The 24956-nt window shown below is 37.0% G+C and overlaps 2 protein-coding genes and 1 long non-coding RNA gene across 8 annotated transcripts in view; 1 reads left to right on the top strand and 2 right to left on the bottom strand.

The window, feature by feature from the left end:
• LOC110377992 (uncharacterized) overlaps nucleotides 1–24956 on the top strand; it is a 52448-nt gene that overhangs the window by 20293 nt on the left and 7199 nt on the right. For 4 of the 5 annotated variants that reach the window (XM_049851752.2, XM_064042361.1, XM_049851751.2 and 1 more), the window contains 9 exons: nucleotides 2108–2122; nucleotides 4248–4401; nucleotides 5172–5365; nucleotides 7639–7839; nucleotides 8482–8634; nucleotides 9541–9636; nucleotides 10511–10619; nucleotides 13695–13870; nucleotides 23736–23988. In XM_049851752.2, the coding sequence (XP_049707709.2) occupies nucleotides 2108–2122; nucleotides 4248–4401; nucleotides 5172–5365; nucleotides 7639–7839; nucleotides 8482–8634; nucleotides 9541–9636; nucleotides 10511–10619; nucleotides 13695–13870; nucleotides 23736–23988 (1351 nt within the window). The remainder of the gene's footprint in view (nucleotides 1–2107; nucleotides 2123–4247; nucleotides 4402–5171; nucleotides 5366–7638; nucleotides 7840–8481; nucleotides 8635–9540; nucleotides 9637–10510; nucleotides 10620–13694; nucleotides 13871–23735; nucleotides 23989–24956) is intronic. The other variant, XM_049851754.2, reaches the window with a different exon arrangement.
• LOC135119034 (uncharacterized) lies at nucleotides 12425–13120 on the bottom strand. Its single transcript, XR_010277931.1, has 3 exons — nucleotides 12879–13120; nucleotides 12638–12751; nucleotides 12425–12547 (listed from the first exon to the last, which is right to left on the bottom strand). It is a non-coding gene; the product is annotated as an uncharacterized LOC135119034 (long non-coding RNA).
• LOC110377991 (uncharacterized) lies at nucleotides 15046–19110 on the bottom strand. Of its 2 annotated transcripts, none has more exons than XM_021337058.3 (2): nucleotides 18955–19110; nucleotides 15046–17218 (listed from the first exon to the last, which is right to left on the bottom strand). In XM_021337058.3, the coding sequence occupies exon 2, from the start codon at nucleotides 17208–17210 to the stop codon at nucleotides 15444–15446; it is 1767 nt and encodes a 588-aa protein (XP_021192733.3). In that variant the 5' UTR covers nucleotides 17211–17218; nucleotides 18955–19110; the 3' UTR covers nucleotides 15046–15443. The 2 variants fall into 2 exon arrangements, with proteins under 2 accessions (XP_021192733.3, XP_063898432.1); XM_064042362.1 differs by lacking the exon at nucleotides 18955–19110 and adding an exon at nucleotides 18857–18875.

Genomic DNA, 24956 nt, shown 5'->3' on the forward strand with positions numbered 1-24956 from the left:
CCTCGTAGTACTGAAGCATCAAAAGATTCCCAAAAGCAACATTTTATGAAACATCCTTTGCAGAGACAAAGATTTTACTGATGTACGTGGACAAATTAAAATATTTATTGAAAACAGCCCCAAGATAAATGATCAAACTTTCTTAATCTTATTTTTGTTTTTTTTTTGTGACTATATCCAAAGCATAATGACGCATCAAAACTCGTATAAAACTCGAAAATTTGTGATAGCCCTCTTAAGCTTTCATAGGGACGTAGGGATATAAGGACTGAAAAAGCGACTTTGTCTTATACTATGTAGTGATGCACAAATAGTAACCAAACGGGTGGTCAAGTCCGATTTAATCAGTAGAATAAAGTTATTTAAGTTGTTTGTCAGATTTCACAGAGTTCTCATCATATGGCACATCAGGCAGTCATTGGTGTTAGGTGTTATATCTTCGTTCTCCGGTGGTTTACAAGGTTGAGCTCATAACAAAAAATGAAGCTTAGGGTCTAAGCTATCATTTGATATGCGAATGGTTTTTATTGGATATACCGGTTAGACTCACCGGAATGGCGGAATACGTACACCATACGTTGTAAATACTTCCTGCTAAATAATCTTTTTTTTTCAATAAACTTAGAAAATATGGACAAATGCACCTTCTGTGACACGTCCTGGCTGATATTGACAATAATATAAAGCACTTAACAGCCCTCCCATACAAAATGAAGTGGTTCAAGGCCATGGGCTGTCCTATGCTATCAAGTGTCATATCTTCGTTCTCCGGTGGTTTACAAGGTTGTGCCCATAACAAAAAATGAAGCTTAGGGTATGAGCTATCATTTGATATGCAATTGATTTTCATTGGTTATGTCGGTTAGACTTAGCAGAACGGCGAAATACGTACACCATACGTTGTAAATACTACCTGCTAAATAATCTTTTTTTTTTCAATAAACTTGGAAAATATGGGCACAGACACCTTCTGTGACTCGTTCTGACAATGATTGACAATAATAATGCACTTAAACATCCCTCCCATACGCACTGAAGTGGTTCAAAGCCATGGGCTGTCCTATGCTGTCAAGTGTCATATCTTCGTTCTCCGGTGGTTTACAAGGTTGTGCCCATAACAAAAAATGAAGCTTAGGGTCTAAGCTATCATTTGATATGCGAATGGTTTTTATTGGATATACCGGCCAATTTTACCCATCATCCTTTCATTTTCACCAAAGTTTAAGTGTCCCTTATAACCTTTATTATTAGGGGAGCCCTTATTCTAAGTGACACTTAGTTAGGGATACGTTAAGAGATTGTTGGTAAAAACGGGCATCCGTCGCGATCTTTTTTAGGTCTTACTTAATAGTTCTCGCCTCTTTTGCTGTTTAAAAATAGTTTCTCTATTACTTTCAAATTTCAAAATTAGATCTCAAAACGATGGATAGTTTACAGAAATCCACTGTTAGTGAATGTTGATACTACTTCGTATTATTAAAAGTTTAATAAATGTGTGTGTGTGAAATTGAATATACCCTCTTGAAGTACTAAAACGCGATTTTTTCATAATATTTGAAGACAGTATTTTTTTGGTAATTTCAAACTAAAGCATCATACATATAGTACTACTCTTTCCGATTCAAACTGAAATGCCCTCTAAGCATGGTTGGAACCAAATGTTGGCCCAAATAATTGTACCAACTATAAAATGTTGCATAAAACCATGGAGAACAAAATGACTAGCGGAGATGTCATAACACAAAATCTCCTAAGAAAGTAGCGCGCCAACATGCGGGTGTTCGGGGGACGAGGAACGTTACTATAGCTCTTTACACGCCTCCTTTAGAACCTACCCATTATTTTCAAAATAAAATCAATCAATCAAAACCAATCGGTTGACAAATTGGTTTCAATTTAACAAGGAACCGGAACGCCTCTTAAGTTCTAGTAACTGATCACGCCTACCGTACGTTACTTGAGCTACAAGAAGGCGCCTGACCTACCTTCCTTATGGCATCTCCGCTATCTTTTCCTTCCTCCATGGTTACAAATGCTCGATGCTCGAAGCATGTTTTTTAATGTTTTCTACTTCTATTTTTTCCTTATTTTTGTTTTATCTTTTCAGAACATCTGTGATTAAGTAAGTAGTTTGTCTTTTTTTTTACTTTAACACCTTAGTAAGTAAAAATTGCAAGTTTTGGACGCGATTTCGGTCATAACGCTTTTTCTTTTCACTAACTGGTGTTTATGAGTGCATGTTTAAATAATTTAAGCTTTATGAACATTTTATTTTAGGAGTTCAGAAATATAAAATATCTTATGAAAGTTTAGACCACACAAGTTTTACATATGGTTATTATTTTTGTGATAATGATACCTACAAAAAAATGAGAATGATTTTATTATGTTTACTTATAGTAAAATAAATATAGCATTTCATTTTTATATTATGGAACACTTAATGTTGAATGAAAAACGCCTATAATATATATATGTATATATATATTTTTTATTATAAATACACATATTTTAGAGTTGCGAGTGTTTGCTTGAATTCTCAGGAACTACTGGACTGATTTGAAAAATAATTCAGTGTTAGATATCCCATTATTTTTATCTAAGTCCTTGGAGTAGTTAACACTGCACACGGGTGAAACCGTTGGAAGGAGCTAGTACATATGTCATATATACCTAAAATATATGTTATTCGCATGTTTTGTATGTGTAACTTATGCTCATTTTCACCAACAAATACCTAAATTTAGGGATCCCCTAAAAGCATTTAGGGAACACTTAATACGAATTTCGTTTTCACCAAAGTCTAAGCGTCCCTTATAACTTTTATAATTGGGGGAGCCCTTATTATAAGTGACACTTAGTTAGGGAAACGTTTAGAGATTGTTGGTGAAAACGGGCATTAGACAATGCTTTTTGTAGAATGCTTAACTAAATAATAATATAGTGCATGCAGCTTATATATTACTTACTAGTATTTACTTATAATAACTTCAGTTTTATGCTCAACAACAAAAAACTATCCTGAAAATGTATATCTTAAAGTTTGTAAAATCTATGTCTGTATGTTTGTTACTTTTCCACGCCGAAACTCATTGATGGATTTTCATGAAACTTATGGCAGTTATATAGCTTATATTTTTTTTAATTACATATAAGCTTTTTATCCATTCAAGGGAAGTATATAGCGCGTGAAACTGTGCTAAAATCTTAAGGATTTTCAACGATAGCATAAACACATTTTACTGGAAATTGAACTTAAACCTTGAACTTTGTATTCCTATGGTACCTAAGTATTGATTTTGGTTAGGTTTCACCCGCATCATACTGCCCGCTCTTGGATAAAAAGTAGCCTTTTATGTATATGTAATTATGATATACGGGGTGACTGGTTAAACCCATTTGTACCCATGATTACAACTTTTTGAAAAGTTTTTTAAATTCTCATTATAATCACAAGAATCATCAGTTATTTACAGCCTTTTTATCGTCCCACTGCCACGCACCTCCTCTCACACGGAGAAGGATTGAGCGTTAATCACCACGTTTGCTCAATACGGGTTTATGATTCCAGACTATATGTATAGTCCAAGTTTCCTCAAGATGTTTTCCTTCACCTTTTATCAGCCATTCGTGTCTAAGATATACTTAGAAAGTACATACAAACTTAGAAAAGTTGCATTAGTACTTGCCTGGAATCGAACCCACGCACTCATATACGAGATTTCAAGTTCCAGTCACTATACCCTATTCACGGAGCCATGAGCCAAATGGTAAACCATAAAAAAGCCAAACCATAAAATGGGTTCTTTATAAGTCACGATTGAAGTAGTGAACATATTTTATAAAAATAACTACGAAAATAATACACTGACAACATTAGAAATTATATTTCAGAACGATGTCTGTAGAACTTATGTAATCCTTTTAGACTTGAAATAAAATATAATAAATGCCGTAAATTATTTTCCTAATTTTAATTAAATATGCATATCGTTTACATGTGAAAGAACCTAGAAGACTTGACTGTCAAACATAGAACCCTACTAAAATGTAGACCACAGATACTGCGAACATTTTACATAAAAATGTCAAAACGTTTTGACATCGGTCGGGTTATACCCGCCATCTTGAAAAAGTGTCATTCTTTGTTTACATTTTGGCTCACGGCTCGGTGAATAGGGTATAATTACCAGTCGCCATATACAAGCTATATTTTAGCTAAGGTATATAAGAAAATATGCTATTAGGTTTATAGAGAACAGAATTGAAGAGGCGTTAAGAGAAGATAAAGGGAGCGGGTGTGAGATACCCCACCTCGATCCTTTTGCAAAGGAAATAATGCAGTTCGATAAAATCTTGCCTCCCATCACGTGTAAAGGCCAGGATTGGGTACGATGTTATGTAAGTATTACTTTTTTTTTCTTAAAATACCTATCTTTTTTTTTAACGACGTCTAAAATCGTCAAATGACCCCTTTTTTTTCCGACGTCAAAAATCATCAAATGACCCCTTCCGCTGTGGGTTAGCAGCGGAGAGGGAGTGTCAGACTCTTACTGACTAAAAACCGTCGTGTTCCGTCATAGGCCTTTTATGTACCAGGGCCGCGGTATCTCTTTCGAACAACCCGCAGCCCCGGCAGGCCTTGGCCCTGCTGGGCCCCGCTGAAAATACCTATCTTAAATTGTAATTTATAATTGATCTTAAAGATTCTCCGTCTTACCACAAAAACTTACAAACGTCAGATTAAGACTTGTCTAAAAAATTTCAGATTATGACGTTGACATATGGTTCATTTTGGCACCCACAATTTTTTTAGACAAGTGTAAAACAGACGTTTAAGTTTTTGTAGTAAGGCCAAAATTATCTATAAATCTGTAAATTAAACAAATGAATACAAAAAAATCTATAATTGTTGATATTATAAAGCTGAACATTTGAAAAAAACATCTCGAATGGATTTTCATGAAACTATAGTAAAATAATTGTCTTCAAAGATTTTACATATTTTTTTCATTTTTTAATATTCAGATAGCTTCTATCTGCGGTTTGACATATTTTCTATACAAAATCTATCAAAATGTTAAACATTCCTCGGATGTAAGTTATCTGGCGATTGAAAAATAGGCTCCAAATTGAAATATGTCTTTAATACCTGAAACTTTTTTTTTCAGCACTCCGAATGTAGAGTAGTCAAATCAATACTGGAAACTACGAAAAACGTAGTTTGTAAATACCAAGATATTATATACGAGAGTGATCATAAATATCACCTGGGTCCACCCACTCAAGTTGACGGAGACAAACCTTATATACTCGACAAGAGTGACCATGTTAAAATCAAATGTACTGGGACACACGAGAAGAGGTAAGCTTGCTCTAAAAATATGTACACCCTACTTTTAGTAGCGGTATCTATCTATACTCCAGATACCATTAACAGCCAGTTTCTTCATCAAAAGTTAAAGCCAAAGTAAAAGTCAAAGTAATGTCTAAAGTAAAAGTAACGGTTAAATTCAATTTTTCTATGAATTTTGCTGTCACTTTAGCCTTGAAAAAACGAATTTGACCGTTAGCTTTACTTTAGACATTACTTTAACTTTAACTTTTGATGAAGAAACTGGCCGTAAGTCTAACAACCAGTCTTACTGGTACTGGCTTGAGGAGGTCAGATAGACAGTCGCTCCTTGTAAAACACTGGTACTGCTGCATCCGGCTAAACTTTAAGCTCCCAACATAGTTGGGAAAAGGCTAGACAGATGATGATGATAAGTTGCCAAGGAAGACATTTTATCTAAGGAATCAATCATATTTCTGGCCCAAGGATTTTTGATGCCAATTTGAAAAATATTGGGGGAGAAATACAGGCGTATGAGACAGCGAGCCATTTTAATATTTTAACCAGATTACAGTGACACATTACGTATTTTTATTTTTCAGATATATGGGAGTATTAAAACATTTTGGGTGTGTTCTTTACAGTAGATGACAGAAAATTCTTGACTATTTTTCGTTAGCTAATAACCATGATGTTTGGGTATATTGTGAGAGCTCTGCCTCATTGAGACGCCATGGCGACGTCGCCATTGGCGCAGGTCTGGCTACTTCTGGCATCCGAAGGTCGCCAAGTCAAGTGGCCATGGCGTTTCGATAGTTAATTTGTTCAAATCAAATAAGTACTATATTTTGAGCGAGCGTCCAAAATGGCGGCTGACTGGCGACCACACTGGCCACTGAGAGAGGGAGGTGCACTTTACCGCGTACATTATAGTGGCAACCGTGTCAACGTCGCCAAGCTGCCAGAGTATGCAGAAGCCACGTAGAGAACTGTAGCTCGTGGCCACGCTTCCAATATGGTGACGTTGCCAAACCGTCGCCAAGTGAGTTAGGTTCCATACATTTCAATACTAACTGCTTGGATACGTAGCCGGCGACGTCGCTATTGGCGTCCTAATGAGGCAGGGCTCTTATGCTAACCGTGAGCCAGTTTGCTAGTTTAAAAAATTAAAAAAAGTATCCTCCTGAAAATACCTATACATACATGTACCTACATTCAGAAGCCAGAAAGTCTGACAACCAGTCTCACCAAGGGGTATTGGGTTGCCCGGGTAACTGGTTTGAGGAGATCGGATAGACTCCTTGTGAAGCACTGGTACTCAGCTGCATTCGGTTAGACTGGAAGCCGACCCCAACATAGTTGGGAAAAGGCAAATGATTTTCTTTCTGGTGTTCTTGTTTTCACCTAATTTCATTTTTTTAAATTATTTATCCTTTTCGCAAAAATATGAATTGTCCTTCTATCTTCTTTGATAAGTTTTAGGCTACTTGCTCACGTCAGACTTTCTGTAGGACAGATTATCGGTCCGATTTTTTGTCGGCCGTTCTGAGTAGGATCCTAGGATCTTCTGACTTTTTGTAGTACCTGCGTGTGCGGTGTGCGTTGCTCTATTACTATCAGTGTGTTCTATTTTACTCATTAAAAAATCGGTCCCCAATTATCGGACATATCGGGCAGACTAAATCATTTATCAAGTTATTATATATACAGGAATGAATTTTAAGCAGTGCGCAAAAAAAAACTGGTGGTTCAGAATCGTTAACAGAACATATCTGCATCATCAGTAAATTTTTTTTTCATATTTTTGTCCGCCCTAAAATCAGCAAAATATGTATACCAACTATTCTTACGCGCGCCGAGCGGAGCTCCGTCAGTAAACCTGTTTCGCGTTGCTGCCGTGCATACTATGACGACTGTGACCGTACTATCGGTTACAAAATAAACATCTTTCGATATCAATAACTTTTCTTTTTTGTACTAAAACACTACAAAATAAAAATATACGTATCTATAAAACTTATTTAACTATAAGTTGACAAAGTTTGCGCACTGGATAAAATTCATTCCTGTATATTTAAACATTGTCACCCAGTGGACACCCCAGGATGGACACCGCAGGCGGGGTAGGCCCCGGAAGAGATGGCGTGACGAACTAGACGCCTTCTGTCGAGACTGGTGGACTCGGTCGAAGGATCGGGAAGTGTGGAAGCGAGATGGGGAGGCCTTTGCCCAGCAGTTGGACATTATAGGCTAGTAATAAATAAATAATAAATATTTAAACATAGATTTTATTTTTTTTCCAGTCTTCTAAGTTCGACATGGGTGGGCTACACTCTAGGCTTCCGAAAGTCGGTGGAAAGGAAGCCGGCGCCTCCGTTCAGGGAAGACACACTAAACGTGCTGATATTCGGCTTCGATTCGACTTCCAAAAATGGCTTCATCCGAAAAATGCCTAAGTCTTACAAATACCTGAAAAATACTGTCAAAGCTACGATACTTGACGGGTAAGTTATAATTTTAATCTTCTATAAGTAAAGTTATAGTGAAAAAAATAACTATACTTATACAAAAGTTCCGAAACTACTGCACTGAGTAGAACAATGCTTTGACCTTACCCGCGTCCCGTGGTAACTACTGCCCGTACCGGGATAAAATATAGCCTATGTTACTCGTGGATAATGTAGCTCTCGAATGGTGAAAGAATTTTTAAAATCGGTCCATTCGTTTTTGAGCCTATTCATTACAACCAAACAAACAAAGTTTTCCTCTTTATAATATAAGTATAGATAATAAATTTACTGAATTATTGATCTACAAGATCACGCCTCATTTTTACTGTTAAAATTGGTAAATTAAAAAAAAAAAACCATTTTATATTTGAGTTTCCCGTCCTGTCGAAGCGTATGAACGTTTACTAGTCATTGGATACATGAAAAAATTTCCCCAAAAAATTACATCAAATTTCATTAAAAAACGCGTTTTTGGTACTTTAGGAGGGGTATATCTATAAATCCCTACGTGCTAGTGCAACTTTTTGTTCTGGACTTCGATTACGTATCAAATATTCTACAAGAAATTGTATATTTCACCTTTGCACCAAAAAAAATAATAATAATTTGTTGACCAGTGTTATTATTACATTTCAGATACAACATAGTTGGAGATGGAACACCCGCCGCTCTATTCCCCATTTTAACTGGCAAGACTGAATTAGAGTTGCCAGATGCAAGAAAAAAATCCATAACCAACGCCACGCTTGATTCTATGCCTTTTATATTCTACAAACTTAAGGAAGATGGGTATGTTATTAATATTTATACTTATTTGATAGTTTGTATCATACAAGCTCCGAAAAAAATAGTTAAAAAAAAAACTAAAAAAACACTCTAGTCATGTATTGTCATCAGGACTCAGAGTGTGGGAAAAATTTCATCCAAATCGAAGACCGGGAAGTGGGTGAAATTAAGATTCCAAGATTTTCTTACATACATAATTACAAGTGAAGGTAATAATATAAGCATGTTAAAAACGGGCAGAAGTTCTCCCGTAATACATATGTGGATATAAAATACGCGCGAAAAATAAAACACTTCCTTCGTTGATAATTTATTTTCCCTACTTAAATTACTTAAAAAAAAAATTCTGTCTTGTATGTAAGTATAATCATCGGCAAGGATATTGAGCCCTGACCTTCACCTGCGCAGAAGTGAATTATTGGTTTATTGCCTTAAGTGTACAGTGCGCAAAGCGATCCCCACTCTTCCGCCTAGAGCTCAATATCCGTGCCGATAACTATATGTATATGACGGCGCCACCGTCGATGTGTCAACCGTCGATCTGTCACCGGCGGACCTTATATAAAGCGGCGCGCGACTCAGGTCATTCGTTCGCCGACCGTTGCCGAGTGCACACCTCCCACAAATTCGTGATAAATAATTGTAGTGACTAATACTGTGTTAATTGGAATAAACCAAGTGATTGTGTGAGAACCCCTTTGTTTTATTTAACGATGTCGGATCCTGACGCCGACATATATTTGTGCGCGATCATCTCGCATTTGGCTAAACCGATTTTTCCATTAGTCGTATTTATCATTTGTGAACAAGTTTCAGGTATTTTGTGGAAGTCGGTTTTATTTTCTAACAAAGTTTTTTTGTTGTGAAATTTCACATGATTTTTATTGTTTTATTTTTACTTTTTTCTAGATACCGGACAGCGTATTTCGAAGATATGCCTTGGATTGGAACATTTCAGTACAGGTTCAAGGGTTTCCATCGTCAACCGGCCGACCATTACCTCAGGTATGCGTCTTGTCCGATTTTTTACCGGCCGGTTTTTAAACGCACGAATATACAACATGTAACTTAATTAACGCACATCCTGAAATTAGTTTGTTCAGAATCGTTTACTGAATCGATTTATATCATTTTTAATATAGATAATTTTTTATCCCAAAAATAATTAAAACTACGGAAATTATTGTCATATTAACTCTGTACAGTCAAAAACTAAAGGCTTTTTCCGTAGTTTCGTTATGTTGTGCGTAGTAGGTAGTATGAACAAAAAGTTCTCCAAGAATTGGTAAAACTAATTTAGTTAATAACAGTGCATATACATGTTAAATTAAAAATTCAGTGTGTTTATTATGATTATAACATAATATTCTTATTGGGGTGTTTGAGGGTGTGCGTTAATTACGTTACATGTTGTATATTGTACAGGAACGAATTTAAGGTCTTATTAAGGTTCCGTATCCAAAGGGTAAAACGGGACCCTATTGTTTTCGCTCCTGTGTCCTTCCGTCCGCCCGTCACCAGGCTGTATCTTATGAACCGTGATAGTTAGAGAGTTGAAATTTTCACAGATGATGTATATATTGGGGGGCTCCCATAAAAAAAAAACGTGATTTTTTTGCGACTCGCACGGTCGGTTTTTATGTCATCGCATGGTTGTTTCGCAATATTGAATCTTTGGAAAAATCAAACGTGATAAAAATGTGATTTGATGCAAATTAAGCGTGATGCGTAGAATTACATAATGTGCATATTAAAATTACAATATATTAAGATTAAATATGAATTAATGTCAAATTATTACCCAACAAATGACAGAAATACATTTATGATTTTGTAGCATTACTTAGTTTCCATATATGATTTTGATTTTGATCAACAGGTCTTTTTACCTTGAGGAGGCTAATGGAAGGAAAGGGTGGGGAACTGCCTCCAAGTACTGTATAGGGGACACTCCTCAGTTCCAACTCATGATGAATATCACTGATCAGGTAAATATCATCAGCCTAACCTTTTCCCCGCTATGTTGAAGTCGGCTTCCAGAAAATTCACATTACAATATCATCATCCTCCGAGCCTTTTCCCAACTATGTTGGGGTCGGCTTCCAGTCTAGATTCAGCTGAGTACCAGTGCTTTACAAGAAGCGACTGCCTATCTGACCTCAACCCAGTTACCCGGGCAACCCGATACCCCTTGGTTAGACTAGTGCCAGACCTACTGGCTTCTGACTACCTGTAACGACTGCCAAGGATGTAAAATTATATAGAAAAAAGTTGGTGGTCACCGATATCGGGTACAGGGTCCAAGGTACCGCCGCTTGGGGTCCCAGAGACGGATTCAAAAAAGTATATATCGGTTGTGTGTGTTGTACCTGATCATATTAAGTTAAATACGTTAACTGGTTAATATATTATGTCGATTAGCTTAAAGAAAGACATAAAATATGTAAAAATAAAAAAGAGTTTTTTTTTAAACAAAGTAAATAAAATTACGCAACCGATTTTGATGCGGTTTTTTTTATACATAGAGTGATTAAAGATAAAGGTTGTGGAAGGTTATATGTATAATAACATGCATTAAATAGTGGGAAAACACTGCTATTGTTTGCCCTATTCCCAAAATAAGTGACCCTGTAAATATGAAAGACCTTAGACCTATAAGCATCCTGCCTTGCCTCTCTAAAATTCTAGAGCGTGTGGTATACCTCCAGGTAATAGAATACCTGGAGGCAAACAACATATTACCCGAGTTACAGTCAGGATTCCGCAAGGGTAGAGGGACTGCAACTGCGTTGATGGATGTAGTGGGTAATATTCTGGAGGCACGCGACCGGGGGGAGGGGTCAATCCTTGTCTTGCTGGACTTTTCACGTGCTTTTGACGCTATTAATACCAGTCTACTGCTGTCCAAGTTAACTTATTATGGTTTTGACGGTGCTGCGGTGGATTGGTTTAGTAGCTATCTCACGGACAGGTCCCAGCTCGTGCAAATCAACAAAGAGGACGGTACTACCATCTCATCCCTTCCACTCCCGGTGACTAGGGGAGTTCCACAGGGTTCGATATTGGGCCCATTATTGTACATCCTCTATAGCGCTGATGTAGCCAAATCCCTTATGAGCTGCAGATATCACATGTATGCAGATGATATTCAGCTGTATACATCCTGCAAGAGGGATAATGTGGTAGCTGCAGTTCAAAGGATAAATGAGGATCTGCAGCGGATAGTGACTTGGTCGGAGGGGAATTGTTTGCTGCTTAACCCCCTTAAGTCCAAGTTTATGGTGCTAGGAACAAAAAAACAGGTCACCAATATATTAACTGCCAAGCCTGAGATAGTCATTAATGGGGAAAAAATTGAACGGGTAGAACAAGCGTGTAGTCTGGGCCTAATCTTGGATCCGGAGCTGCACTTCGAGGCTCACATAAATAATACAGTTAGAAACTGTTTCTACAGACTGAAGGTACTATATGGTATCCGTAATTTTCTTAGCCTACCTCTTAGGAAACAACTTGTTGACACTCTAGTCCTATCTAAGCTAAATTACTGTGATACTGTATATGGGCCTTGTTTGCTTGCTAGGACAGATAGGTTGATACAGCGGGTTCAGAATGCCTGTGTCAGATTCTGCATTAAAGCAGACACCATGTTACACCATACACCAACGAAATTAAAATGCTAAAAATGGCTGCCAGGCGTAAACTACATCTTGCTAGCCTAATGTTTGGTATCACTTCAACCCACAAGCCACACTATCTATATGAAAAACTCATATGGAAGGAAACATGTTACGGACATGGTCTTCGCTCCATAGTTGCTCCGCTGAAGGTTCCTTCTCACAAAACTGCAGCTTTCAGGGGCAGCTTCAAATTTGCAGCCACACACTGCTGGAACGACCTCCCACCACCTTTAAGGGGCCTGAAAACAATTAAAACATTTAAATCCCAACTAAAAAACAAATTACTACAAGCACAATTATCCCTATAATAAAGGAATTTAGCTGCACACCTCAGAGCTATGGCCCAAAGCCCTTGCTGGGATCCCCGGCAATGTAGTGGTGCGGTTTTGCTGCCTCCTGTCTGCTTCACTTCATATACATACGAAGCATTGTCATTTCTGGACCTGTAATAATTTCTTTAATTTAATTTCAATTCTATATTACTTTATTTTATCAATTTTTATTTTTATTAATTTTTTTTTTTTTTGACATTGCTTCTCGCTATTTCGAATTATTTCAATTTTTAGTTACCTCGGATTGTCCTTGAAACGCATTACACACACTGCTCCGCATGGTCATCCTCTATGCTACCGGATTCCTATAATTTGGTCGTCCCACACCACACTAATAGTATATTCATATCCACTCACAATTATACAACACAATAACACATATTACACTATTTACATCACTTGATACACATAATATTGCATAATAACATATCTCACATGTAATTGGCCGGGTTAACCTGATCTTTGACACATGACACTTACCGCGCTGTCTATGGTTCGAGACGCTCATTGGTCGACTATTTTAATTTTTCGCTCTTTTTTTTGTCTATGTCCTATGTCTGATATTCTCATATTGTGTTATATTTTGTTTTTAGTTTGTGTTCTTCTGTTTAGTTTACATCGTTCTTGTAACTGTTTAAATTTACATTACTTATATATATATGTATTTATTTATTTAGTGTATTTATGCCGAAACAGCGTTAAAGTTTTGTAGTTCCGGCTAGGACGCGTGGTGGGTCAGCGCTGAAAACCAGCGCTGTTGTCTCGTGCCTGCGTGCGCGAGATACAGCATTTATGCTGAGCGCTGTCCCTTTCACGCACGAGTGACGCAATTGCAGCGTTTTTTTCCTTTTTATGTTCACTGTATTGTTTGTTTTGTGCCATATTTATTTATTTGTTTCTTGCGTCATTCGTGTGTTCGAAATAAATGGATTTTCTTTCTTTCTTTCTTTCTTTCTTTCTGTTATTCCGAGCGAAGCCGGGGCGGGTCGCTAGTTTTCAATGAAAAATAAAATATTTATTTATCATTAGGTACATTTATATATTTTTTTTACAGTTTCTCCGGCTAGACGGCAAGCGTTTTGGTTTCACGTTCATAGCGGATATAACTCATGATAACGCGTACATGATCTCAGTGGCCGACGATGCCATGGTCAGATTCCTTCAGACCCTGGAGAACCGGAACGTTTTCGAAGACACACTGTTTATTCTCATTGGGGATCATGGACCTAGGTAAGTTTATACATAGACACAATGAACCGCACCGTATTTTTTTGTTTTTACTTCGCTTGTAACTAACTATCTATGTAAGAAAATTTTAGTCTTAATTTGAACCACTTCCCGGTCTTCGATTAGGATGACATTTTGCACACACTCTGATTTCTGATGACAATATATGACTAGCTAAGAAACGTCATTACAAATCCAATATGGCGGCATCCCCAAGATGGCGGACTGGCTACTTGAAATCCACTCTAACGATATAGGTATCAAATGAAAAGGTTTGCTGTCAAGAATACGAAAAAGATGGTAACATGACCTAAATCCGATATGGCCGCCGTCTAGGTATATAATTAAGGTATAAAAAAGTATAAAATAAAATAGAGAAAGCGTGGAGCGTAATTTTTACTCTATTTGGTGAATGTTACCTTTTTCTCTTTATTTCTGTTCCTTCTACCGTACTACTAATCTAATATGTAATTTAATAATATCTTTTTTTGTTTTTAATGTCGTGTTTTATTTTTTTGTTCAATTTATTTCTGTCTGTTATTGTTTGTGCTGAATAAATTTCAGGGAACTGCCTGTACCGGGATAAAAATATATAGTCTATGTTATTCGAGAAGAGTGTAGTATCCAACAGTGAAAGAATTTTTCAAGTCTTTCAAGTCCAGTAGTTTTTGAGTTTATACATTACAAACAAAAGTACAATTTTTATTTCTTCATAATATAATATCCGAGAACAGCGCGTTCAAATAAACAAACAAACTCTTTAACTTCATAATTTTAAGTATAGATTATAGTGATATAGCCAGTAAGTACCAAGTTTCTTAATTTGTATGTACTTTCTAAGTATATCTTGGACACCAATGACTGTGTTTCGGATGGCACGTTAAACTGTAGGTCCCGGCTGACATTGAACATCCATTTCAGTCGTTACGGGTAGGTAGTCAATGCCAGCCAGTAAGTCTTAAACCAGGCTAACCAAGGGGTATTGGGAAGACCGGGTAACTTGTTTGAGGAGGTCAGATAGGCAGTCGCTCCCTGTGACACACTGGTACTCAGCTGCATCCCGTTAGACTGGAAGCCGACCACACATAGTTTGGAAAAGGTTCGGCAGATGAATTGTAATATGAATTTTATAGTCTCATAAGATAAAACTGCATGTAAAATATAATTAAAACATTCAATTACAATTTTACTTTTTATTTTTACATAATAAAAGGTCGCAAAAACATTACAAAAATATCTTGTAGGCACTTATGTATGTATAAACTTTCAGGTTACTAATACTATGTCAATAATTAACATTTTGTTAGTTTATATTTAAGGGATCATCTCTGATCTCGGTAACTATACTTGACCATTCCCAAAATATGTACTTCAATTTGGGTTAACTAACTTTTGATCAACAATTCAATTATTCATTTCAATATAATTTGCACCTTAACATGAAAAACATAAGACAAAGTTTTGATCTTAATAAAATTAATTATCTTTGGAATATTAGAAAAATTATATAAAAACGAATCTTAAAAAAAAAAATACAAAAACTATAGAACCTAAGTAAGATACCTAATTCCGAATCTCAATTTTTACAATTCAAAATATTCTCATACGCTTTTACAAGTTTTTTAACGAATGACAAAACCGAGGGCGCTTTTTCCAGCAATCGATTAAGGAATTGCTCGCAATTTTCTTCTCGGCTCTCGAGATATATTTTGTAAATGAAAGTTCCATTGTGTGACTTGATGAAACATGGCGGTTCGAATGGCTGACCACAGAGAGTGTGTAAATTGTTCATTTGTTGTAAGCAGTAGTCCAACTCCAGTAACCTTGATACTGCTTGCTTATCAAAAATCCTGCTATTCTCGTCATGACTGGTCTGAAAGTACTTATCCGTAGCTAGTTTAGCTTTCAAACAATCTTCGTCGTTCAAATTATATTTCTGCATCTTATGCGAGGATTTATTGATCACGACATTAATAATGACATAAGACAGCAGTCTCGCGGTCACTTCAGCGGTAACGTCTATATTTTCCATTTGCCGTTTGCGGGCGTAGTACACGAGTGCTATGATTAATATAGCGGCGTCGCTAGGCACTTGAGATAACAATGTCGTGTCGATGCCGTTCTCACTGAGGAAATGCTCAAATAGTTTCAACCTCTTCACTCCGTCCCAACCGTTCTCGAAGACGCACACCCTACACTCGTACTTGGGCATCCCAATATTACCATCTTCACTGTCTATCTCTATAAAATTATCAGCATCCTGATACAACTTGAATGATTCCCCGTTATAATTTTTCAGCAAATTGTACGCATACCTCACGATATCTATAGATAACAGGAGTAGATCATGGCTCCTATCTTCAGGTACTTTGGTACCTTCAATGACACCCCATTTGTACAGATTGACGTATATGACTGGTACATGTTTTAAAATAACACCTTTTTCGAACCAATCAGGGTCCTGTTTCACAATTTTAAGATTATTATGATTGAGAAGGTACTCCGTTGTATACGTTCCTTCGACGTGTTGCATGTTTTTCAATATTTTTTCGTAAGTGGACCAAAATACGTTTTTTTCATCTTCGTTTGTTAAGACCGTTGAGATGTCGCTTCTAGCTCGATCTTCGGTGTGTCTCGAGAGCCAAGCGATAACATTCTTGTGTCTAGTGCGATAGTATTGGCTAGAAACGCCCCACTTCTCAAATAACGGGTCGAAGGATCCCGAGGGGAATACATGCTCATCGGATAGCGCTGCAAATAACGCTAGTTTACCTTCAGTCAGGGAATGTTTTAGGAGGAACTCCTCAAGTTTGTACTGTCCACATTCAATGGAGTTGTTTACGGCGTTGAACTCCAAGGTTGTACTGGGTATGTAAGCAGCTTTTCTGAAGCAGTATTCGATGTCAAAACTGATGACGGGACAGCGTAGCTTCCTGGCGAGGGCGACACAGTCCTCCTTGGCTTCAGTGACGCAATACCCGTGACGTACGCCCAGCTCGCTGAACGCATCCGCGAGACTATCTTTCATCAGCGTTGGCGGCACATATTCGCAGTTGGCGTCCAACTCAACGTGTGTGTACTTTTTGATTTTCTTCTCTATATCTGAATCTGCCCCCTTGAGTACGATATAACATTTAACGTTCGCCCTTTTGAACTGTGCCAGTTGTTTTTTTATGCATGTAGCGTATGCGTTTGAGTCGCAACCGAAGATGAAATTAAGGCCGGATTTCTCATACGTTCCATAAAAAAAGTTCTGTCCGTCAATGACGACGTCACAATTTTTTAGATGATAAGTCTTTGATTCTTCTTTGGCAACCATGTTCGGGAACTGTATGATCCTCATTTTGATATCTGAAACGGAAGGATTATTATTAGGCTGAATGGTATCAAGAGTTCGTGGTTAAGTAACATGGGTGACGATCAATGTTATAAAGATTTTTTGGAAAGCATTCGTACATCTCTAGCAGTGGTAAATAAACAATCTTATTAAGGGGTATCGGGTTACCCGGTTAACTGGATTGAGCAGGCCAAAAAAAGGCTATGCAGATTAAGGCCACTACAAATAAATATTTACTGGGAATTCCCCGTACATAAATATGATTTGATCTTTTCCAGTATTTACAGCAATAGTTATCACTAGTACCTACAACAACCATGACTCATTTTTTTATCATTGTTTTACATTCAAAGGTACATACATACAAATATTGTATGGCGTGGTTCAAGTGCCAACACCATAACCAGGCAGGTCCTAGCCCTTTCCCAACTATGTTGTGGTCGGCTTCCAGTCTAACCGGATGCAGCTGAGTACCAGTGTGCCACAAGGAGCGACTGTCCTATCTGACCTCCTCAACCCAGTTATCCGGGCAACCCAATACTCCTTGGTAAGATTGCGTGTCAAATTTTCTGGGTACTGACGGCTCTTAACGATCGCCAAAGATGTTAAATTGACAGCCGGGACCCGCCAATTTAATACACAAGTTATGACAAGATGGTCACCCATCCAGGGACCAACCGCGCCAAGCGTTGCTTAACCTTATGATCGATCGATCCGCTTGACTTAGCCAAGAGCCTTCTCGCAATTCCCTCGTACCCCTTGATAAATGGTTTACACTACGTGGGAAAATTAGTCTAAAATAGTAAGAAATCTACAGTACCTATCCTATGTAAAAAGGCAACTTCTAAACCTCATAATTTAGTTCAGATTGAGATTAAAATTACCTGTACTTGTCAAAGAATTTAGGCTGTTTTCACTATTCTAACCGACTGCAAAAAAGGAGGTCCTCAATTTGATCCGTGCATACGTTTGCACGCAAATATCTCATTTTTAGCAGAACCGATTTTGATGCGGTTTTCATATGGTAAGAAATAATGCTAATTGTGAGATGACAGACAGAAGAGTATGGAAGGAGAAAACATGCTGCGCAGACCTCAAATAAAATTGGTATAAGGAATGTTAAAATTTGTCACACACTAACGAACAATCTTACAAGGAAATTATAAATCTAAATCATTTACTCAAATTGGCTGCAAAACAGCACTTTTGGAACATCAATAATTTAAAATAGACAGCCCCCAAAACGTCCACCTTTCACCACTTCCTATGTGTTTTTGCTGGGAAGAAGAAGTGGCGCAACAAACTCCCCAGCAACACATGTCTGTCTGTAGGTTTGCAGAACCTTTCAACAATGTTTTATATATGTAACTAGCTATTTCCCCCGGTTTCACTCACGACCCCTGAGAACTACTGCCCGGATTAAATATAGCCTTTGTTACGCGCAGAAAATATAGCTTTCTAATGGTGAAAGAATTTTAAAAATCACAAAGTTCACAACATCAAAAAACACAAAACAAAAACAATGTTTTCCTTCACTTCATAGTATAAAACAAAGTCGCCTTTTCTGTCCCTATGTCCCTTTGTACGCTTAAATTGCGGGTTTTTTAATAGATAGTGATTAAAGAGGAAGGTTTATATGTATAATAACATACATTAAATAGTAGGGAAATACTGTTATCCCGTGCGAAGCCGGGGCGGGTCGCTAGTTTTATCATATTAGTAGATAGTATAGATGATAAAATCTACTCACAGTTTTTAATAATCCTGTTTTTTAAAGTTCGAAGATGCACTGCACTACCCTTTGTAATAACCTTAATAGTAATATACTAACCTTATCATGCAACTGCAGATATTTATACCCCTTGAAACACGTGTCGTAGCAGTAATATAAAACGGGACATTCCCACTTTATACTAAATACGCGGGACTTCTATCAACATCCCCTAGTCTATGCCATTTCGTTTAAATTGAGAATTGACTAGATGTTTATGTTGCGGAGTTTAGATTTTAAGTCTAATTTGTTTATTTATTTATTTAATACACTATGGAGGACTTACAGCTAATCATTAGGAGGAAGTCATAGTCACTTAGGCAGCTTAGGCAGCTTAAACGATCAATTAAATTGCGCAATGTATTTTTTATATTTCTTTTAAAATCAAATCATTTTGTTAAATTAGTTTAAAAATCATAACTTTTTATTCTTAAAAAAATATAAACGGGCAGTGTTTGTACCAACGTAAAGCGGCCAACTTTCCGAAAACTGAATGCGGGACTTAACCTTTCGTGAAAAGGGGCATTGAAAAATGATCGGACGGAACTGATAAAATAAAAACCGTAAGCTAAAAGCTATAATTTAACCTATTAATATCGTGTCACAGCGTGCAGGCCGTGCACTAATGTCTTATTTTCAAAATCATTAGGCCTCACGAGTTCAGTAGAAATAAAGAGAACAAGATTATATTATAGGTAATCTGTGTTCCTGTACTGTTGAGCGTGCGCGCAGGTGGGTGTTGTGTAGAAGCGTGGTAGAAAAATAGGGATGCGGGACATGCGGGACACATACAACGTTTTGCGGGACTATTTTACTAATAATTTCAAAACGGGATTTCGTCAAGCATTGCGGGACGGTCCCGCAGAATGCGGGACGGTTGGCCGCATACCAACGTGGTAGAACTAGTGACAAATTGCTTAAAATTACAATATGATTATAATTTCAAACATTAAGAAGTATGCCATCTCTAATCATTTAAACATTTAAACCATTTATTTTGCTACACATACATGAACACAAAAAAAATATACATTTACAAAAAAATACAGCGTAGCAAGGGTTCCATCTCAGTATATGCTGTGCTAGTGCACAGCACTGATTTTCAGATGGCCCCTGACTGTTGAGGTAACATATAACACATCTGCGCGCACACGAAATTAAAAAAAAAATTAAATGAAATTATATATAAAAAAAAATGAAAAGCACTTATCCTTCAAAAAAAAACACACATTAAACTGAATTTGACAAAAAGAAAACATTACAAGAACTTATGAACTTAAAATAATAAAAACATTATGAGCATGACATAATCGTGCTATGTACGTTCAATGCCTATTTTATCGGCCGTAATTTTTTTTGTTCAATAAATGAATCACTCATTTACAATGTATCAGCCATTTTCCCGCGGTTTCACCCTTGTCCTGTGAGAACTATTGCCCGTACTGGCTTAAAATTTTGCCTATAGTATCATATACCTATATCACATGTCTCCCCTTTATTATATTATTTATTCGATTTACACGACTTCAAAAGTCACTTACATAAATCAGAGTATGTAAGTAAATTTCTTACAAAGGAAACAAAGGATTAGTATAGACAAGCTATTTCCCGCGCCGGGGTAAAATAATTTTACAACATACTGATTTAAAATAACATCATCACCCCTTACCTCATCTCACAAGTCTCACTCAATATTAATTATAGCCATTTAAAACAACGTATTTTGCTGAAAAAGAAAATTAGCCACTTCATAATAAACAAACAATATGTAGTTTGAATGACTTTGCAACTTGCCTGCAACATGCACATCTAAAAAGGGAGTTTCCCGAACCACGCCTTACTAAGCTTTAATTTTTAACCGCCAACTGACTTGGAACCGAGTCTTTTGAGCCAACGGTACTTCTAGATTTTCGTGTGACCAGTATATAGATATAATATTTTAATGCAATTTATTTATTTAATCCGGCATCTAAGGCCCTTAGAAAATAAATAAAGGTAAATACTTAATTTAAATTTAAATTATGCTCTATTGTAATATCATAAATGTGAAAGTTTGTGAGAATGTATGTTATTCTTTCACGCAAAAACGACTGAACCGATTTGATTGAAATCTGGTATGTAGATAGGTGATACCCTGGATTAACGTATATTAACTATTTCAACACACCACGCGGGCGAAGCCGCGAGCGGAAGCTAGTTTAAGAGTGAAAGTTCTCATCAATCTTTTTGACGGCTCAGTCGGGTAACGCATAGTGCATAAAACATTTTATAGTGTTCGGGGAGGTGCAAGTATCTACTCATTTTGTTGATGAAGATGATAATATCCTTCTAACCGATTATTTATTATATTGATACTTTTTGCAAAATATTCTTTTTCTGTTTTCCCGCGGTTTTTCATCCGCCGCCTGGGGGAACTTGTTCCCCTACCGGGATTTATGTATGTATATAGCGTATGTTACTCGGGCGGGAATAGTCTAGCTTCCCAACAGTGGAATATTTTTTTAAATCGGCTTAATATTTTTACAGCCTTTAGACACAAACAAAAAGAAATAGGTTTCCTCTTTATTACATTTTAGTATAGATAATATAGACTTTGACATCATTTGTAAAAGATTAAATAAATAAATAAATAAATTTCAAAACTGGTCACACTCTTACTCTATGGTTGGCTAACTTTATGAAAATTCAGTCACAATGACATGTATGACCATCCTGAGAGGTAATTTCTATTCATAGACTATCTGTGTAATATTAAAGATAAAGACGACAGCGCATCTATGCCCTTCTCACTCGCACACTATTTAGCGTCAATGCTGTGCGAGCGAGAAGGAAATACATGAACTGACATTTCTAATGTCATTCTTTATCTGACCGGATTATACGCTATAAATATTATGAAGGTCAAATTATATTTAGTACCTAACAATATGCATTGGTAGGTTTTACGTTTATCATTAAGTACTTATGTAATATTTCCGGTTTATGTGTATGCATACTCCATTATCATCCGTCTAGCCTTTTCCCAACTATGTTGAGGTCGGCTTCAAAACGGTTGCAGCTGAAGACCAGTCCTTCACATAGCGCGACTGCCTATCTGACCATTTTTCCATACGATTAGGCACTTATCTTCTAAAGATAAACAATCTTAATTTGTGCAGACAGTTTTTTACTGAGTTTCTGAATAAATAATATGCTAAGAACCCTATTTTGGGTAAAGCTCACCTTTGTTCATATTCACTCCGAATTGTGTGTGCAATAAAGAATGATAATAATAATATACAGAACCAGATTGTCCTTGGGTGCATTTATATACATATAGTGTAGACAGGGATATTTTCATTAAAGTTATCTCAAAAGGGCTTCAGCATGTTGGCTTCGGCCCCACGTTCGCCTTTCATAAATCCGAGACATAGTCCCGTGGTCTGGTGGAAACAAACAAAATAATTACGACTAAAACAAATGTTAATACTATAGAAACAATAATTTGTTTGATTCAAGATTGTTAACCTTTAGTTAAGTGCCCTACATAAATGGAGTTTACAAACTGCAGTGTATTAGCTTCGCGACCCATAATAAGAAGTACCCAACGCGACAATGCAACAATCATTCCTAAGATGATTCATATTCTAACAAGGTGCTCTTTGTTACAATAAATAACTTTAGCGTCTTTATTTATACTAATATTATAAAGAGGAAAAGTGTTTCTTTGTACATGATAAACTCAAACACTACTGAACTGATTTTTAAAATTCTTTCACCATTTGAAAGCTATATTATTTGCGAGTAACATAGGCTATATTGTATCCCGGTACGGCCATTAGTTCTCACGGGACGCGGAAGAAGCCGCGGGAAAACGGCTTGTAATCTATATCTATAAAAATGAATAGGTACCACTTTTTGATGTATGTAGGTAAATTGATAATTCACAATCGGTCTCACCTATCCAAACCAAATGTTTAGGCTTTGTTCGGATTTAGTAGATGTTTTATGTAAAGTTTGCACACAATCGGTTGAATGGTTCTTCATTTATCACCTTTTTTGTAACAAAATGATGGGCTTTATACGTAACTAGCTTCTGCCAGCGTTTCACCCGCATCCCGTGGGAACCTCTGCACGAACCCGGATAAAAAGTAGCCTATAGCCTTCCTCGATAATAGGCTATCTAACACCGAAAAAATTGTTCAAATCGGACCAGTAGTTCCTGAGATTAGCGCGTTCAAACAAACAAATAAACAAACTCTTCAGCTTTATAATATTAGTATAGATAGATCATGTACCGGGTTTCTCGTATCAGTATAGTTTGTTTCCAAGAAGTCTTTGTTTAATTAAACAATGTTGCTTAGAAACAATAGTTCCTATTACTGAAACTATGTCAATGATTGTGTTATGAAAGAATTCATACACTCTAAAGTTGTACTAACCAGTATCTACCACTTTTATCAATGAATGGCTGTATTACAGTTGTGCTTATATACTCTACTTCGGTAGTAAACTAAAGGTCACCAATCTTGATACTTATGACTTTAAAAAATAACATCTGTACTATAATAGTAACTGTCTCACAGATATTAACGCTACATATTTTTCCTAACATTATAAGTCGTAGGTTTCCTTCAAGTAACGCCAGATTCCATAATTATTGACTACCATTATTTTGAGTGCAAAATTAGGCAGAAAATAGCTAGAGCTTTTAACCTCTGTGAAAACTGGTACCACCTATGTTCTATGCAAGTGAGTGTTTCTTTCTTACTTTATTCTAGGTACGCAGAACTTCGTAATACTTTGCAAGGCAAGTTAGAAGAGCGCTTGCCTCTAGTGGCGATCCGTCTCCCAGACCGCCTCGTGAGGTCGAGGCCTCAAGCGAAGGCACAGTTGGAGGAAAACTCGCGAGTCCTGACCACCCCTCACGACCTACACGCAACTATACTAGATGTATTGGACTGGGATCAGTATAGGAACCCTTATAAGGTGGCCGGAGCTGATCTGCCGAGGGCCTTGAGTCTGTTGGAGCCGGTAAGTTTGAAGAAATCTTCTGGCATTATAGTTATCGGCACGGATATTGAGCTCTCGGCGGAAGAGTGGGGATCGCTTTGGGCACTGTACACATAAGGCAATAAACCAATAAATCGCTTCTGCGCAGGTGAAGGTCAGGGCTCAATATCCGTGCAAATAACTATACAACTTTTATGCCCAAGTTCACTGAAAGAAAATACTTCTATCATACTACCATAATCATTTTTCACACTGAAGGAATGCGCGTTAATCGACACGCATTAGTTAGGTTAGTTATTTCTTTTATAGTCCAGGTTTCCTAAAGAAGTATTCTTTCACCTATAATCAGTCATAGGTGTCCAAGTTAAACTTGGAAACAATCTTAGAAATAATATAAACTAAAATTACTTTCTATTACAAGAAATCTACAAACTAAAAAAACGAATATAAAATAACTAGCCGAGTGTTAGGCGTCGAAGTACTCCTCCGCATCGCTGCCCAGAAGACTGGCTGCATTGCCACGTTTTATGGCAATGCTAATTCTTGGTCCAAAGAATAAGAAAACTTGCACTGGTCCTTGCCTTACCTGGAATCAAGCTCACACTCTTACTTGGGGTATTGATTCTATACCCACTGGGCCCTAGGCCATCATGATTGTCAAAAAATTGTTTAACTTGATAATAATTTATCCTTTAATAAAATGGACAGAGTTCGGAACGAATACATAAGAGGGAGCTTTAGCATCAATCACTGACAAAATGACGGAAAATCCCCTTAGATGGTATGGCCATATTATGAGACGAGACGAAGACCATATAGTGAAAATCGCACTAAACTTGCCAGAACAAAAGAGAGGTAGAGGCCGCCCGCCATTGACCTGGTGGTCAAACATCGAAAGAGACCTAAAGAAAGCCCAATTGCCAAAACTGACAACCCAGGATAGACCAACCTGGCGCCGTAGTGTGAGGAGACCCGACCCCAGATAACGG

Source organism: Helicoverpa armigera, chromosome 28 (genome assembly GCF_030705265.1).
Source record: "Helicoverpa armigera isolate CAAS_96S chromosome 28, ASM3070526v1, whole genome shotgun sequence".
Taxonomy (NCBI): Eukaryota; Metazoa; Arthropoda; class Insecta; order Lepidoptera; family Noctuidae; genus Helicoverpa; species Helicoverpa armigera.

Coding starts and splice junctions, on each gene's coding strand:
- LOC110377991 (XM_021337058.3), bottom strand. CDS start 17,210: ATGAGGATCATACAGTTCCCGAACATGGTTGCCAAAGAAGAATCAAAG.